Here is a 17,756-nt window from a genome sequence, read left to right as displayed (position 1 = left end):
GTTAATCGATGCAAACACGTAGTACTATATTAAATCCTAAAGCTGTAGATGACATGCAGCGAACAGTGGATGCCTGTATGTGGAGAGGGGAGATTTACAGTGACTCAGTATTTACAGTAGCTGTCTCTTCCGTTCCAATAATCCTGTTGTAATGTTGCTGTAAGGAAACATCCAGGAATATCCTGGAAACCACAGCAGCCACTAAAACGATTCTAAGTACAGTCCCTGCAGTAAAGGCTTGTTTCTCTATACTACATACTGAGCCGCTGTTACATTTATGATTGGGTTTCTAAAGCTGCTTCTGTAAAGTCACTGGTTTCATTAAGTGCAGAGTCGAAAATTCAGACTCTTATCCAACTATTACCGGTCTTTACTTTATCATTGACTATTAAATTATTTAAAAAAAATTTTTTTGCTAAAATTGTTAATAGCTTACCTAAATAGATTGGATAACGGCCTTGAGGGACTCAGTTGCTATAAAAAGCTTTCAAATCCCAAGCCCACACTTGTGTTGTAATATTCATATCTTATTAAACTATAATTTATGGGCTCAAGTGTCCTCAGACATCTGAAATGTGTGGTTATATGGGCCCATATTGTGTGCTTCTGCATGCATTTGTGTTTGTATGTGTCACGGCCCCGTGCTGTTAGGCATCGGATGGGAAGTTCTGGGACTTACGCCAAGATCTCATCAGGGGTGTGTGTGTGTACATGTGTACCTTTGTGTGTGTGTGTGTGTGTACGTGTTTACCTTTGTGTGTATGTTGAGACAGAAAGAGTAAGAGAGGGTGTATGTGAAGTCACAGATGCCCAGTAACTGTCTGTGGAAACTGATTAAATAGAGCGTACTGTACACTGAAGCTGTACACTCATTTTGCTGTGAATACAACAGGGCCCCCACCAAACTGTTAACAGTAAACTAACTGTACACTGGAGCTATATTTGTTGAGTAATGTCTTACTGAGTCACTGGTTGTAACGGCTTGCTGAGGAGTATCAGGCTGAAAGCTTGCTGAGCTTCAGCATCAAAATGCAAAGCCTGGAGTTATTCTAAAGACCTGATAAATCTCAGAAATGCCTAAAAAATGCCTCTGAGTTCAGAGAAATGAGGTCAAATCAGAGGATAAACAAAGCCAATAGAAGGTCAGGGTTTTAACGGAAGGGAAGCGCAATTAGTTTTGACCTATTTTACACAATCGGCATTGGGGAGGTTTTTCTTGCTTTCCAGTGTAAAGGGGGAGAGAGGTGAAAGACTGATAAAGGCAGGAAAGAGAGAGGTTGTTTTTCTGTTGAGGCACTGATTACAAGATTATACGTCAGAAGGATTAAGAAGAAGGAGGGCAGAGAGGGAAGGAAACAGGAAGGGGAAGAACGACAGACAGTGGAAGGAAAGGAGGGATGAGAAGGGAGAAAGGGAGAAGAAGAAAAGGATGAGGACTAGAGAGACAGGACAATGGACTCAACAGGAGCCTACCTTGAGGCTGACCGAGGGAGACAAAGGGCGTGTGTGTGTGTGTGTGTGTGTGTGTGTGTGTGTGTGTGTGAATCATGCAACAGCTACAGACTCAGAGGGGCAAATCAGGGCACGTTAGCAGGGTTGTACATTGTTTCACTGTCTATCTTTCTATCTATCACCAGAGTCTTACTTAATACAGGAAATCAGAGGATGTTGTAATAAATAAAATGATATTTCACTGGAGTTTAATGTCATCATTGCGTTCATCATAAACCAGAACAAAACGTCATCATGGTACAGACTGTTTTCCCTCAACAAACATGTCCTTAAATGGCTGGTACACTGTCTTCTAAAAATGCACCACGTCCTGACCGTTAAAAAAAATCAAATTAAATATTCCGAAGCTCGTTCATGTGGCAACAACCAGACGTCCTCTCATTTACTGCTCACTGGCTTTTAGTGGCTGTTTAAAGCATCAGCGCTATCTACAGTTTCAACACGTTTTAAGTTTTAAATGAAGGTGGTGAGTTTGGATTGAAATAGATGCTGACAGTTTTACTGTGTTGAACGGAAAAGAAAGGCTTTTCTCCGCCCACCACCGATGCTTGCTCTACATCGACAGGTGAAAGAGACGTCAGCCGTATGTTTGGGCCTCGGTCAGACTCAGATGAGGATGAGGAGTCTGTTGAGGCCAGAATCAGAAACTAGCAGACGGATCAGAACAGTTAGTGTAGTCAGCATCTGTTATTAGTTTATGTTGTTTGTTAGCTTGTAACTGGCAGTGGCTGACACAGTGTTAGTGGTTGTGCCAATGCTAACTCTCGCTCTCTGTACTGACAAGGTTTCGGGTTTATTTAGCCCCGCCCCCACAAGTTGACGGGATTGGTTCATTAGGTTTGTGACGTATGAAACCCTGGCTGTCTGAATCTGTTTTTGTGAGGCTGTCATTGGTTCACTGCAGTTCAAGGTGGCGCTGTCAGGGCCTCGCCTGCTGATTTTGCTCATGACACGTCTTGTATTATATGAGAAAGACCATATGGATGTTAACAAGGTTAAAAACGTCAGAGGTCGTCTTTAACGTACAGAACAACATACAAAAAGCAAAACCTGGTGGAAGGAAGACGTAATTACAGTTTTTCTCAGTCGCTTTGGTACATTTCTCGAATCATCCTCGACATTTGCAAAACAGTAAGTGAATTTCTCAAAACAATTCGTACAAATAGCAAAACACCATGGATTACCTGCAAAAGCCAGTCTCTTGCTCAAAATCCTTAGTTCATCTCTCAAAAGTAAATATCTGTGTCAATGAACATGTCACTGCCATCAGATGAAAAGTCCTTGTGTTATTGTGTACGGATAAGACAGTCAAATTACTTAGTCGTGTTGTCAATATAACAGTTTACTCTGGAGGGATGTTCTGATGTAAACTATGGCTAAAGTTTTGATGACACTTATTGTAAATTGTAAGTTACACCTTAGTGTATTGATTGCAAGAGACTGGACAAGATTTACGCTTTTACTGTTTGTACTGTAATTTGTTGACAGACCATGTCATTGCGATACAGAAAGGCCTCGTCTGCCTCTTCCTCTGTTTTGCCTCCCAACTCCTCCTCCACGCAGCCTCACTCCTCTTCCTCTTCTTCTTCTCTCTGGCTGTTGACCCCGTCCAATTCCTTGTCCTTCCATTGTCAGACATTGTAACATTGTGTTGTGCTCCGGCTATATATATATATATATATATATATATATATATATACTTGCCAGTTGGTTCATGAGATGCACCTTTGAGAATTTCAGAAAACTGGTTGATCATTCGTTGATCTAATGCTTCACACATTTCCCTTCGTTAGAGAAAGTCAAGATTCACCTGGGAGCAATTTACCAATTCAGGACAGATTTAGAAAAATAAGTCAAATGGAAATGTATAGAGATATGTTTGACATATTATGACAACTTGTTCAACCATTTTGCATGTAAAGACTTATGCGATGAACTAATGCCTAAATGTTGTGGGGGGTGAGACTATTCACAGAGACCCATTATAATACATTTTGATCAACATGACATAAGCAATTGATAATGTAGGAAACAGCAGAGAATTGAACATAATCATTTGCATGATGAACCAAAGCATTTGCAACTTGTTCAAAGAAATGAGAAACTGCTTTTTTGATTTGAAGTGACACAATGATGTGAAGATTGAACAAGTAGTTTTGAGAATTTCAATTCTGATCTGAGAAATGTACCAAAGCGACAGAGAAAAACTGTAAAATGCAGAATACAATACAATACAATAGAGAGAGTGAAGGTTGACAGTAAAGCATAAAATGAAGGGAAGAAAGTTCTGCCTTGACTACACACACATACACACATTTTTAATTCTCTATAATTATTGCAAAATTGCTCTTAGTAAGTAATTGTCAGTTAGCATAAAAGCTTTTAGATGTTTTGGTGGCAAGACTTTTCATTTCTACTGTGAAGCCACAGACGCTTTCAACTTGAAAAAAGAATAATTAGACCCAATTATAATGGCGAATAGAACAGAACTGAATAGAATCAAATAGAATAGAATAGAATAGAGCCATTTGATCCTCCCCATGCCAGATTGTGAATGAAGCTTATTAGTATGAATGAGGTTAATATGGGCCCATGAAATAGTTAATCCCAAGCTGATCCCATTGTTACCAGCCAGAGCTCTCCCTCTTTCTCTCCGTCTCACGTGGAGCTGTACCAGTGTGAGGGGTGGGGTGTGTGGTGGTGCTGGGGGGCTGATTTGGGTGACATGATCTGGGCATCAGAGAGGATCAGGTCCCTGGGGAGGAGGTGACTCAGGCCCGGAGCTCATCCAGGATGGCACGCAAAGACTCCACACACACACACACACACACACACACACACACACACACACACACACACACACACACACACACACACACACACACACACACACACACACACACACACACACACACACACACACACAAACACACACAAGCTTACACAAAACTACTGCCTGTGTCATGGTTTCATGGTAACTGGGGAGTGTTTTTCCATAACAGCTGCAGACAGAATATAAAAGAGATAAAGAAGAAGGACCAACAAATAACATCATCGATGGTGTGTTTCTTGAGTATGATTTATGCATGAAAATGAGTAGTCTCAGGTTTCAGATTTGCCTCTGTGTGTGTGTGAGTCAGTGTGTGAGTCAGCGTGTGTGTGTGAGTTAGTAAGGGTGGTCTCTGCTAATACCAGTGGGGGTCTCAAGTGTCTCTACCAGCAGTGGGGGTCTCCAATTTCCAGTCAGAATCCTTGATACTGCAGCCGTTCTCTCAATCCTCTCCACTTTGGTTTAAGGCCAAAAACAAACACGGTTCTGGTTCTAAAACTAGATAACACTGAGGGTTTTCAGTTTTAACACACAGTCATAGACAACAATAAATATGAAGATATACTGCATCATTATCATCCAAGTTGTTTAATATTTATGTGGTTGAATATCAGTTTAAATACAGCATACAGTTATACATTTTAATCACTGCATATTTAATAATGAATCAAGTTTTTATAACTTTATTCATTCACATAAAGAAAGACCATTAATAATGTAATTCTAAATGCATTAAATGGAGATGTAAATGTTTCATTGTAATTTCTGAGTTTGTTCTTATTTCTGGGTGTTTGTGTCCCCCTGCAGGTCGACTGCCACAACTACATCCGCCTGCTGGAGTTTCTGGAAGAGGGACGCATCTATGTGTGTGGCACCTATGCCTTCGACCCCCAGTGTGCCTTCCTGGTAAGTCTCTGTGTGTGTGTGTGTGTGTGTGTGTGTGTGTGTGTGTGTGTGTGTGTGTGTGCGTGTGTGTGTGTGAGAGGCCATCCTCCAGTTTGTGTGTGTGAATTCATTTGTGGATGAGATATTAACGGGGCAGATCTGTGCCTTAGGATCTTACGATCTGTCACACCACAGCAAACACACACACACACACACACACACACACACACACACACACACACACACACACAGACACAAACAGCTGCAGAACACTATCATTTCCAACTGGGATGCGTTTACTTGCATGCACGTCCCCGTACATGTCAGAGCCCACAGTATGTGCGTTAGGAGCCACAGATAAATCTCTGTGACAGGTTCCCACAGCCATTCACACCCCAGGCCTACATCAAAGGGACAGGCAGAAAAGCACACACACACATACACTCACACACACACACACACACACACACACACACACACACACACACACACACACACACACACACACACACACACACAAACACACACACTCACTGGCGCTCACACACATGCTGTTATCCTCCCACTGCAGCATATTTATTCACATTTAAACTTTTAAGTCTTTCTCAGACTTCAGTCACACACTTTCCTCAGTAATTATAAGAAAAATGTCAGGTGCCAGTCAACCAATAAAAGCTTTCAAATGCTTTGTTGCCAGTGACATTTTCCAGCTGGTACTTTGAGGATAAAAGTCCCTGAGGCTTTTATCATAAGAGATCATAATTAGAGTCATTTGTAATGTCATTTTGAGCAGCACGGCTAACTGAAAGACAACCTGTAATAATCAAGTAGATTCTGTTTTTAACTGTAAAATTCTCCTCATCTTTTCCTGTTGTTCTGAAGGAGCTCTCCACCTTCACGCTGGAGAAAGCCGAGGATGGAGGAGTGAGGATGGAGACGGGGAAGGGCAAGTGTCCCTTTGAGCCCAGTCAGCACTACACAGCTGTTATGGCAGGTTTGTGCCATGATTGGTCGTTTATTGCCTGGTTGATCAGTGTGTTATGTGCAGATTGTTATTGTATTGCAGTCTGCACTATTTAAATATAACTTACTTCATGCCCCCTACTTTCTCTGTTATTTCTTCTTGTGGTATGTGTGTGTGTGTGTGTGTGTGTGTGTGTGTGTGTGTGTGTGTGTGTGTGTGTGTGTCTAGGCGGTACCCTATACACAGCAGCCACCAGTAACTTCCTGGGAACGCTGTTCGACATCTCCCGGGCAACAGGCCCTGAGCAGGAGCGCATCCGAACGGAACGATCCATCAACTGGCTCAGTGGTGAGGCACACATACACACAGTCACACACACACTCGCAAACCACACAATAGCCACACATGCTGACGCTCCAACACAAACACACTTTCACTTGGCATTTCCTTCATCCCATTTTCCAAAAGGGATAAGAGTAAAGTCGTGTGTGTATGTGTGTGTGTTTTTAGATCCAGAGTTTGTGAGCTCAGCCTTCATAGAGCAGTCTGCTGACAGCAACCCGACAGGAGATGATGACAAAATCTACTTCTTCTTCACTGAGGTGGCCAAAGAGTACGACCTCTACACCAAAGTCAAGGTCCCCAGGGTGGCACGAGTCTGCAAGGTAACCCAGCGTCCTGACTGACTGACTGACAAATGATTGATTGATTCATTATTCGCCTTGATTGAACCCCCACTGGGCTTATCTTTCTCCCCCTGTCTGCTCAGTCCGACGTGGGAGGGATGAAGACTCTGCAGCGACGCTGGACCACCTTCCTCAAGGCCCAGCTGGTGTGCGAGGACAAACCCAGCGGTGAGCGCTACAACATCCTGACTGATGTGTTCACCATGCAACACACGCAGGGAGACCCCAGCAGCACGCACTTCTACGGACTCTTCACCTCCCAGTGGTAAGCTGAGCAACAAGCAGGGGCGAAGTGCAAACCACAGCCTCTGTCTTGTGTTTTAACATTTTACATTTCTACCGTGTTTGTGCGCTTCGAGTTACCTGTAAAATGAGACCAGGGTTGTGACTGCAATCAAAAATGTTGAACAACAGTAACCTTTTTATTTTGGGTACATTATTTTTGGGCTTGTGTGCAAAAATGGGGGTGTAAAAAGTGACAGGTTGTGATTTTACAGGGGGTCATGTGTCAGACTATTTCTTGGCCAAGAGTCTTAGTTCTCTGGCAACCTCCTGGTGATAACAGGATGGAGCGAGGCGAGCTGTTTCCTCCTGTCCCCAGTCTTTGAGCTAAGCTAAATTAACTGGCTGTTTGCGGTAGCTTATAGGAGGGGTATTGATATTCTTATGTCAAACGAGTCCTTTAATATTGAACATCTCCAGAAATGATGAAATGTTTATCATCCTTTTTCTTTTTCATAGGGAACATGAGGAGTTATCAGCAGTGTGTGTTTTCAGTCTGACTGACATCAACAAAGTGATGGACGGTCCCTTTAAAGAGCTGAAGAAAACCTGTGAGAACTGGATCAACCCTGAACCTGTCCCCACACCAAGGCCTGGCCAGGTACTAAACACTTTACACAATGCCTTTTGTTACATTCTACCACACTGCTATAAATACCCTGATGTAACTTCTCTCTCCTTCCCTCCATGCTTTTGAAGTGTTTGAACAATGCGTTAAAGGCTGAAGGGTTCGAGTCGTCCCTGAAACTCCCGGACAAGGTGCTGACGTTTGTGAGGGACCACCCTCTGATGGAGAACAGTGTTACTGCAGCGCCCCTGCTGATGCGCAAGGGAATCAGATACACCAAGCTGGCTGTGACCCAGACAGGCAGCGGAGAGGAGCCAAGAGGAGCAGTGCTGCACCTCGGAACAGGTGAGGAGAGATGAAAAAGAAGAGGGGGAAGATGGATACGGAGGACAGCACATAAGGAGGAGATAAACTGAAACTGACAGTTAAAGCTAAAGTTACTGCAGGTGAATGTTGTTAAAGACATGTCTCTGGTAATGTCTTTCTGGACTTTGGAAGTCAGTCAAAATGGTACAACCTTTCTCAAATTGTTTACATCGTGTAAATACATTTAGAATATGAAATAAAATGAATTATGTTTTTGATATAAGATGAGGTGTTTTGTTCACCATGTGTTTGTGTGTGTTGCAGACCGTGGGGAGCTCCACCAGGTGGAGGTAATGGGCCAGAATGCCACCTTACTGAAGGAGATTCATCTGTTCACCCCTCAAGAGCCCGTTAACAATATATTACTACACAAGGTAGAGCACATGCATCCACACACATACTTCACACACACAGTCATACATATATATATATATATATATATATTCATCTGCAGTGCCATTTTATTGCTCAGTGATTCTGCAATGGCTCCTTATGTCTGCAGGGCCAGGCTCTGGTGGGCAGCCCTCTGTCCCTGGCTCGTGTCCAGGCTGAAGGCTGCGCTCTGTATCCCAACTGCGAGGTGTGTGCCAGAGCCAGAGGCCTGGGCTGTGAGTGGATCTCAGAGGCCTGCACGAAAACAACAGCAAAGTGAGTACCACAGGAATATCACAGAGAGCTGGAAGACTTCCAGCAATGAAAATCAAAGGCAGACAGCAGCTGTATTAGGTTAGAGAGGCTTAGTGTAGTGTAAAAACTGACCCATATTTCTTAATCCTTTTGTGTATTTTGTTTCAAACCTTTAAAAAAGACCTACACACACTATCTTATAGTGGAAACAGTTACATAATGTAGTAAAGGCAACACACCATATTCAATAATGGGTACAATATACAATATCAATAGACTAATGGATTATTTGAGGAAATATTTCAAATAGCAGGCACGAACGGAAGCGCTCTTTTCTTCCAAAACCTTCAAGTCATAAGTCTGACTACATTTTGTGTGTGTGTGTGTGTGTGTGTGTGTGTGTGTGTGTGTGTGTGTGTGTGTGTGTGTGTGTGTGTGTGTGTGTTTGTGTCCAGGCCTGGTCCAGGTGATATGGTGGATGATGCCTTGAGGAAATGTGTTAGAAAGGATGGTAAGTGTACCCCACTGTTATCCTTTAATTTGCTGATCACATGGTATTGTGACTGATTTCAAACCTGTGTCATATGATGCCAAACACATACCTGATATGTAACTTCCAAGTGTGTTTCTCTGTCTCTCTGCTGTCTCCCTGCTCACTCTCTCCTGCAGAGCGTTGCTCCCCACCCCCCAGGGAGCTGCAAGTTTCCATGGGTCTGCGCCTCCTGTTGCCATGTGTCCAGCTGTCTCCCAGGCCCTGCAGCTGGGACCATCCTCCCCACAGACACACCAGGCAGCACCACTCTGACCTGGAGGTGACTGTCACCGAGGAGAGCCTGGGAAAATACACCTGCACATGCCAGGTACACGGGCAGAACTGCGATTAGAGTTTTTTCCCTACTAGGTGAACTCAAACCGCTCAAATGACCCTCTCTTCTTCTCTGTCATGTCTCTGTATTCCAGGAGGTGGGACCAGGTACCAGAGACCCCACCCCCTGCCGCAGAGCAATCTATCATCTGACGGTAGAAAGCCCCAGTGCTGGAGGAACAATGGCGACGGCTGCAGGTCGTCACGTCTTGGCCATCTACATCCTTTTCTTCGTTGGGGGGATAGTGTTCGGCATATTTCTCCTGTACTTCATAACCCGGCGCCGCAGCATCAGCCGCCAGGGCCACCACCTGCCAGATAATTCGCTGTCATCAGAGAAGGGGCGGGACTTACTGGGCTCCTCCGCCACTCCACAGTCCCCAAGCAGCGCCAGCTTGCTGTCTGAGGGATTCAGGCTGACTGAAAAACGAAATGGGACGGCTACCTCAACCACAACAACTACCCTCCTCAGCAACCAGGGTAACGGTGGTCACCATGGTAACAGCTACAGCGGCACCCTGATCCACAGCAACCCAAGCAATGGCCACGGGAATACCTTGTATGCCAACTGCAACACAAGTAGCAGCGGGCTGAAGTTTGCTGAGATTTTAGCTGCAGACATGCTGGATGGAAGGACAGGGGAGAGGGAGAGGGTGAGGCCCGAGGGGGGAGAGAGGGAGTCTGGGGAGGGGAACGAGGTGGATGAAGGGCTGGGGGACGGGTTAGCAGAAGGAATAAAAGGACTAGAGGAGGAGCTTGCCAGCTTTCCCATGTTTAAATCTCCAGCACCACTGGCTCAGTGCGAAGAAAGCTCAATATGACAAGGTGATATAAATATACAATGATTACACCATTATGCGTCCTCCACAGAAACTGAACACTGCTGGGAGAGATGCAAAATGGCTACTGCCAAATGCCTTTGAACGGGAGCTGTGGAATGAAGAGAGACTACAGAGGTGTAAGAGAAATATATGAGAAGTTTATGTGTAAGTACGTGAGAGAGACGTGCTACGTATGAAGAGAACTGCAAGACAGAAAACATATTGACAGGGTTGGGATAAATTACTTATTGTGAGTCACTCAGGATGAGAGCCACAGCTGAATAAATGTATCAGATGTAAATAAAACTGTAAATATAAGCGGTCTGAAGCTGACTGCTGACATGAAAGTGAGCATGATATTGCGCAATTGAAATGTTACAAAGAATCAAAGATGAAATGTCCGCACGTGTGGACAAAAGCCATATTGTCTTTCCCCTTGACTTCTGTTGTTTGCTCTCTCATTCTCGTCTCGTAATGGCACTGCAAAAGAAAAGTGCACTTTGAATCTTTCAGCACCTCTCTCTCTGTCTCTCTGTATTTATATTTCTCTCTCTGACACACCACTCAAATCCCCGACCTTGATGGGTCCAAAGGCACCAAAGGACTGCTGAGCCATAGACTGCCCAGTCCCGGGCTTCAAACAGAGAGATGTCACTGTCAGACTAAAGAACTGTAAATTCAGATGGCCCACAGTGACCATGACGGGGCTGTTCCTGCCTGCGCTGCCACAGAGGTCAAGAGGACGATAGTGTTCGAGGTCACCTATCGGATTAGTTCCAGTGTGGAAAACTGACAGCTGCCCAGGTGTGTCACTGTTCACATTCACCGTCACCGAGACAGAAAGCGAATGATTTTCAAAAGGATGTGAAATTCATTTGCAGGATGGACCTTAACCAGACACAAACCACCATCACCTTGTTTTGTGAAAGTGGGTTTCAACATAAAAATGTATTGTTTTTGTCATGTTGTTTTGTAATAAAGCCTAAAAAAAGTTGCTGTTAACCTGGTATCACTGTTCCCGTACTGTGTGATGAAAGTCACTCGCCGTTCAGCATTAAATCAAACATTCTGACTGTTTCTCATTTATTTGATGCTTTTATGTTCACAAACAACAGCTACACCCAAACAGTGGGGGTAAACAGACGGATGGATGGATGGTCTAGATTTCAGTGGTGTAGTGTAGACATACAAAAGAAGTAGACAAATGCATGAACAGAGTCATTATGTAACCACAGTGGAGAAGGCCAGTTCAATATTTGTAATTCTCCTTCCCTTGTTTAGTCCTCATCATATCCCAGTGATGCTCTTGTTTCAGAGGTAAATTGCGTTGTTTTCTATTGTTACATAGGGAGGAGTGAACTTGTCCAAATCGTGAATTCATCTCAACCATCAAGCAATTCACTTGGCTTTCTGTAGCCAAACAGCCTGAAGTCCCCCTCATACAGCTTGTACAGCTTCCTCCTGTCCTCCAGGGGCACTGCTCTGAACCAGTCCATCACAGAACCAGGGGAAGTCATGTTTTCATAGGACGGGGGGAACTTGATGTCGTCCTGCAGCTTTAAGATCCTCAGCAGATGTTCAGCATCCTCCTGAAGAGTCTCCTGGTGGCCAATAAAATCATACCTGAGAAGAAAAACAAGCAATTGTGTTATTTATTAACAGTGAATTCATTAGTAATAAGTGGGCGTTAAAGGGCTATTCCAACCATTTTACACATCAAGATCCATCTACTCATCATGAGAAGGACTGTAACTCAGTTTTACAGTCAATGTCTTTCATTGTGTGGAGGGAGCTTCCTGGAGTGTGGGTCTAATAATAGGTAACAAAGAGATGTGATTGCATTGCACAGCGGGAAGGGATCCAGGGATTTGGAGCTTGGAACTAAAGGATGTCTCAGTCTCTGGATCAGTTTTGACAATTCTTTTGTACACTTTTAAAATGCTATGAGTGAATGACAGCATTAGAAATAAAAACTAAGTTGAATAAGCTTTCAGTTCAGTCGATTCAGAGAACAAATTCCTGTTTTTTTCAAGTTTTTTTCTCACATTTTCCTCTCTACTGTAACGGCATATTTTCACACAGGACATGACCTTTAGAACTTCTGCCCTGCTGGCAGAAAAGGCCTTACTGTATGTGGCAGGGGTGGCACAGGCGGTGCATCTGCCTCCAGTGTGGTTCAAAGGGCTGTCTCTTCTCTGTCAGTGGGTCCAGCAGGTACTCAATAAAGTTGTAAAATGAAGGGTGCACGCCTGATACAAACGCCTCGTCCACTGTCTGTGGTGGATCAGGCCGGTTGCCATAGAGACGTAGAATGTCCCGGGCAAAGTTTTTATAGTAGTACTTATTGGACCGCAGGAATTTGTCTCGGTAGGCGGAGATGAGACGGACAAAAGGGTCCCGGACAAACATGAACTTGGTGTAGTGCTTCAGCTTCGCCTGTTGTCAACACACAAGTATACTGTACATTAATCATCTGTCACACTGACTATTGTTATTAAATCAGCCACTGGGTGTGGTTGTTACTTTAAGGACACTTCTGAGGTCATTGTGTGGACTGACCTTCATCTCTGGTCTTGGGAAGCTGTTTAGAAGAGTGAGTTTTTTGGGGACGTGGACCAAGTCAGCAGATATGGACATGGGGTCATGATATGGCTCGCTCCAGTTCAGGACAAACATAACCCTCTTCCAGTTGGTACATGCCACCTGTAGATACGAACAAGACCAAGAGTCTACAGCCATGGCAGCGGCTCTGTGAGGCTGTACTCAGGCACAGCATACCATCAATGCTAACATGATGAAAAACCATACTCACTATCTTAGTCAGTTTGTTACCACTAAACACAGTACAGAGATGGGGCTGATGGGAATCATTAGTATGTTAATGTTTAACCTGATGGTGGAGCTGTGTCTTACTAACTGGTATATGATTGGTTGAAATGCTAATTCAGTAAAGTCAGCACTGTTTAGGCCTGAAATGCTCAGTTAAAGAGTTTAGTTTGAAAAGGACTAAACCAAGCATGTTATTAAAAAGTCGTTTAGTGTGTTTTGTGCATTCATGTCTACATCACCTTGGGAATGTAACAGTAGATGAGGCCGTGAGTGTCATCCACAATGAGGTGCTTCAGCTCTTTGTCACTCAGGTCTTCTAAACTGTGCTTCCCCTCAGAAAATGCCTCTTTGTCACCATCACAGATTTCTTTAGTCAACTGCTTCCTCAGTTCCTGCAGCTGTTGCATCCTCTCTGCTGTGGTAAGAAGAAGAACAATATATTATGTTGTAACTACCTACATTAATGCTGCCTTAGGATAGCTTTTCTATTAAATTGACAGGGTAAAAGCCAAAGGCCAAACATTTGTCTATTTCAAAGCCCCACTCAGGTAAGGATAATCCAAAAGTAATCAGAGGTGAGGTCACAGATCCATAATCTACCAATCCACAAATCAAATGAATGAAATCCATTATTAAGCAGGAGCAGGATATGCAGCAGGAACAGTGAGGCATTTACACACACACACACACACACACACACACACACGAACACACGTTTGTACTTCCATCTTTATGAGGGCAGTCATTGACATAATGCATTCTCCAGCCCCTTAACTTAACATTTACAATCAAAACTAAATACCTAAATACCAGAATATCCTCACTTTCCCCAAATGTACTAACTCTGTTGGGAAACACTGTGTAGCATTTGCAAATACACACACAGAGAAACAAACACATTGTACCTCTCTTTTCTTGTGACATGTCCCACAGGTCAAGGGACAACATAATGAGAAACATGGCTCCAAGAAATCCAAGAGGCAGCAGGAGTCCTCTGTATGCTGCCATGACAGCTGGAGCTATTCAGTGTGTCAGCTTGTGCTAATGAATCAGAAATAATAAAAGTACACTGACTATTAAAACCATTTAAGAACACTTTAAGGGTTAAGGGTAAAATTTTGCCAATACTTAAGCAATATCACATGAGAGGGAGTGATGTTTGTGTGATTCGGTCCCAGGTACGAGGCCGCAGGCCTGCTTTTATACAACACTTGTACGAGCGCCTTATTAGTTAAATAAGTAACAACAGATTATGATTTGTTTGTTCATTTTATCATTTCTTTGGTTACACCAACACATATAGATCCGCAACTGGACTGGTACTGGACTGTTGCTAACCAACACACCTGCACAGTGCACATTAGCTTACTACTTTGTCTACACTTTACCTCAAGTGTGTACTGAAGTATCCAGGATTCTTCCCCTCATCCTCTTCTGACGACCACACATCATTTATTTCAAATGTAAATTCTGGAAATATATTCATCTTTGCAAAGTTTGTTACAATCTAAGAGCCATAACGGCCGATAATGCAATGCTAATTAAGGGTTAATAGAACACCTGTAAAGCGACGTGATACATGTAGTTAAAAGTCCCAGTACTGTTATACTCTATATCAGCACTCATGGAATGACTCTCGTCCGTCAAATTTCTTGGTCAGAGCTAACTGTTGTTTCTATACTGTACCAGTCACAAAAGATACAGATAAAAAAATCAGGAACAGAAACAGAAGCTGAGGTCACATGCATTTGTTTCAGTGTTCTTCAAACTAAATAAGAACAAACTAAAATCAAACCAAATCTATTAGTAGTGATGCAGCATTATTTGGATGCTGATGTGTAGCAGTTTTGCTGCAACCAAAATATCACAAATAATAAATCATCCCATCACTCACCTTGCTCCAAAGTTCTCAGATAGATGATCTGACTCTCTGAGAGAAAATCACTGATCAGTACCTGCGTCTACAGAAACATGTGTTGATACTGTTTGCATCCTACTGACATCTTTGCTTTATAGGCGCAATAGGATTATTGACAAAACAAATATGAGCAGATCAGTGGAGAGGCGCAGCAGCCAATACTGACTCTGCAACATCGTCATCCAGGCTGAACTATTCAGCCACGCCTTCTTACTCAGTGACTGACACCGTCCATACCGTGTCCTGAGTGTGCTCTGGGTTTTACTGGACATCCTTTACTCAATAACCCCCCCACCCCACCCCACACACACACACACACACATTTTGTCTGCATGTATACATTGACAACACAACATAATCCGCTGCCATTACTCTATTACTCTACAGTTCAATGATACTTCCACATATTCATAGAGATGGTCTTTGACTCTAACACTGTTCCTCTCATATGGAACCTGTAGAGCTGCTTGTTTGTAAGGTGGTGTTGACTCAAGATGTGGCAGAGAGTTGATGTACTGAGAGGTTAAGTCTGGAAAGTGCAAACCTGCTCTCCAGTCTCAATGTCCATATTATGGATGTTACTGTGTAGTGACTGAAGTTCCTCTGGACTCTCTGCTCAGCCTCCCTCAGCGTCAGGCTGTGGTGTTTGACAGTCCACCAAAGGGGCCCTGATGCCATCTGAAATATGTGTCTGTCTATCACCAGGTCTTCTTTGTTCTGACCCTCTTCCTCCACCTCCTCACTGTCTTCCTCTTTCTCTCACTTTCACTGCTTCCATGTTTGCAAAGTTCTCACAGAAGCTCACCTGAGGTCTATCTGTAGCATTAAGGCTCAGGTGGTGCAAAATTCAGGTTTGTTTTGCAGTTTGAAAAAGTAGTGTTGTGTAGTTTTTGCAAGTGTGTGTTGTAGAATTGAAAACAAAGTTTAAAGTAGAAAAATGTGTTTGTACCTTTGGTTCCTTTGTTTAAGGCATGGCTTCAAACGTTAAGGTTTTGATGCTTGGGTTAGTTTTAGTGTGTAAGCATTCGCAAAAAAACTGTAATGCCCTACAAAACTTCTCAAAAGGTACAAAAATACTTGATATTTAAAGGTAAACCCTCCACACTCCATCGTTCCGTTTTTAAAGATACAATATTAAAATTGAAGACTACAGAGTCGAAGTCACGTTTGGCAAGGTCAAAGCATAATCTTTATGAATAGCGAAGAAAACAAGAAGTTTGCTTTTGCACCTTTTTGGTGAAACAGAGTCAGACTGAGCAGACACATCGTCAAACACAAATGAACTGAAAAATACAGAGGAGCTGACAATGTCAGGGTTAATATGCCTGTTTCAGTGGAATAATAATTTGAGTTATAATTTCAGACATCAGCCGTCAGGGATTATTGCTTTTGTTGTGTTTCCTTCCTTCCATTACAGGAAGCTGCAGAAGGTTTCTGATATACAGTAAAACCACAGAGCTTTTATTCTGCAAATTATAGAAAGGAATTATAGACACACAAAAATGAATATCTGAGGTATGTGCTGATTGAAAATGACAGGAGAAATGTCACATGTTGCACAGTAAAGCAGGTGCATTGTATGAGTTTGGCAGACACATCATAAGAAAGGGCGTGGTGGAGGTGGTGACACATTCTATGTCATTCCAGCTCAGATGTGTCAAAACTGCATTAACAAGATTAATGTGAATCTCTCTGTTTAAGCTTGTAACCAACATTGGCTGGGGATATAACAGAATGAGTTGTGTAACCAGAGCTGTGAATGGAAGGATGTTTGGAAATATGAATAAATAGCTCTGTGACGCGAGAGAGACATGGGGAGTAATTCAAGATCTGAAATCTTGTCTTACAGCTGTGTATTTTTGTCTCACCGCACAGCTGTGAGTACAAGAAAAAGACTGAAGTCATGAAGAGACAAGTAAACTCTCTCATTGAGGGGTGTGCAATCTGCCAGGCATCTATAACAGAACAATCCATTGTCCATTTCCATAATGTACCAGATGCCAGACGTTGATCCCAGTTCAGTCCAAAGAGAGTTGCCAGACTGCATTAAAGTCATTGCCTATTATTGGAGCAAATTCCAATAATTCAAGTATTGTATTCATTAAGTAGTTATGGAATTCAGCATCAACTTTATTTGGTGCATATGCTATTTTTGTCCCATTTAGTACTGTTTTTACGTAAGCAACTCTCCCTTCAGATCCCAGATCCGTACACTGAGTCGTTTGGCCCCCTCTATTCTTCTTTATTTAAAGAAGATGCAGGTTCATAGTAAAGTCTATGCTGCATTCTGACAACCAATATACCAGTAGAATGCTCTCACATCCCTCTTTTATTAGAGACTTGACCGAATATGGGGCGTAGGCTATCTATAAGTAAACCCCTGGGTTATTTTTTTCATAAACCCTAGGATATTGTCCTTTATTTTCCATTTGTATAGTTATGTAATATTCTATAATATGTTATAGAGTGTTTAAATGTGTGTAACCATTTACATGGGGAGTAGTGTAAATTACCACGACTTTGAATGTAACATAAAAAGTTTGTTTGTAAGGTTTAGTTGTCTTCACATGGTGAAGAGAGTGAGAAAACCTAACCTGTTTATT

The 17,756-nt window shown here is 42.9% G+C and overlaps 2 protein-coding genes across 3 annotated transcripts in view; one reads left to right on the top strand and one right to left on the bottom strand.

The window, feature by feature from the left end:
- Nucleotides 1-11,413, top strand: part of sema4f (sema domain, immunoglobulin domain (Ig), transmembrane domain (TM) and short cytoplasmic domain, (semaphorin) 4F) — a 55,537-nt gene extending 44,124 nt beyond the window's left edge. For both annotated transcript variants that reach the window (XM_056369333.1, XM_056369334.1), the window contains exons 4-15: nt 5,150-5,248; nt 6,110-6,221; nt 6,420-6,539; nt 6,702-6,856; nt 6,961-7,142; nt 7,619-7,760; nt 7,859-8,072; nt 8,358-8,467; nt 8,596-8,741; nt 9,176-9,231; nt 9,390-9,580; nt 9,681-11,413. In XM_056369333.1, the coding sequence (XP_056225308.1) occupies nt 5,150-5,248; nt 6,110-6,221; nt 6,420-6,539; nt 6,702-6,856; nt 6,961-7,142; nt 7,619-7,760; nt 7,859-8,072; nt 8,358-8,467; nt 8,596-8,741; nt 9,176-9,231; nt 9,390-9,580; nt 9,681-10,406 (2,253 nt within the window). In that variant the 3' untranslated portion in view covers nt 10,407-11,413. The remainder of the gene's footprint in view (nt 1-5,149; nt 5,249-6,109; nt 6,222-6,419; nt 6,540-6,701; nt 6,857-6,960; nt 7,143-7,618; nt 7,761-7,858; nt 8,073-8,357; nt 8,468-8,595; nt 8,742-9,175; nt 9,232-9,389; nt 9,581-9,680) is intronic.
- A 166-nt stretch (nt 11,414-11,579) lies between these two features.
- LOC130164866 (carbohydrate sulfotransferase 12-like) lies at nt 11,580-14,159 on the bottom strand. The gene is made up of 5 exons (XM_056369855.1): nt 14,141-14,159; nt 13,475-13,650; nt 12,966-13,109; nt 12,535-12,842; nt 11,580-12,029 (listed from the first exon to the last, which is right to left on the bottom strand). The coding sequence occupies exons 1-5, from the start codon at nt 14,157-14,159 to the stop codon at nt 11,789-11,791; spliced, it is 888 nt and encodes a 295-aa protein (XP_056225830.1). The 3' UTR covers nt 11,580-11,788.
- Nucleotides 14,160-17,756: the final 3,597 nt, after the last annotated feature.

Source organism: Seriola aureovittata, chromosome 23, assembly GCF_021018895.1.
Source record: "Seriola aureovittata isolate HTS-2021-v1 ecotype China chromosome 23, ASM2101889v1, whole genome shotgun sequence".
Lineage (NCBI taxonomy): Eukaryota > Metazoa > Chordata > Actinopteri > Carangiformes > Carangidae > Seriola > Seriola aureovittata.
This window is presented reverse-complemented; position numbering and strand designations above follow the sequence as displayed.

Excerpts from the sequence above, each read along its gene's own strand:
- LOC130164866 (XM_056369855.1), bottom strand. Across the intron at positions 13,110-13,474 it reads TCTACTGTTACATTCCCAAG|GTGGCATGTACCAACTGGAA; the intron begins GTGATGTAGACA and ends TCGTATCTACAG. Across the intron at positions 12,030-12,534 it reads TGCCACCCCTGCCACATACA|GTATGATTTTATTGGCCACC; the intron begins GTAAGGCCTTTT and ends TTTTCTTCTCAG.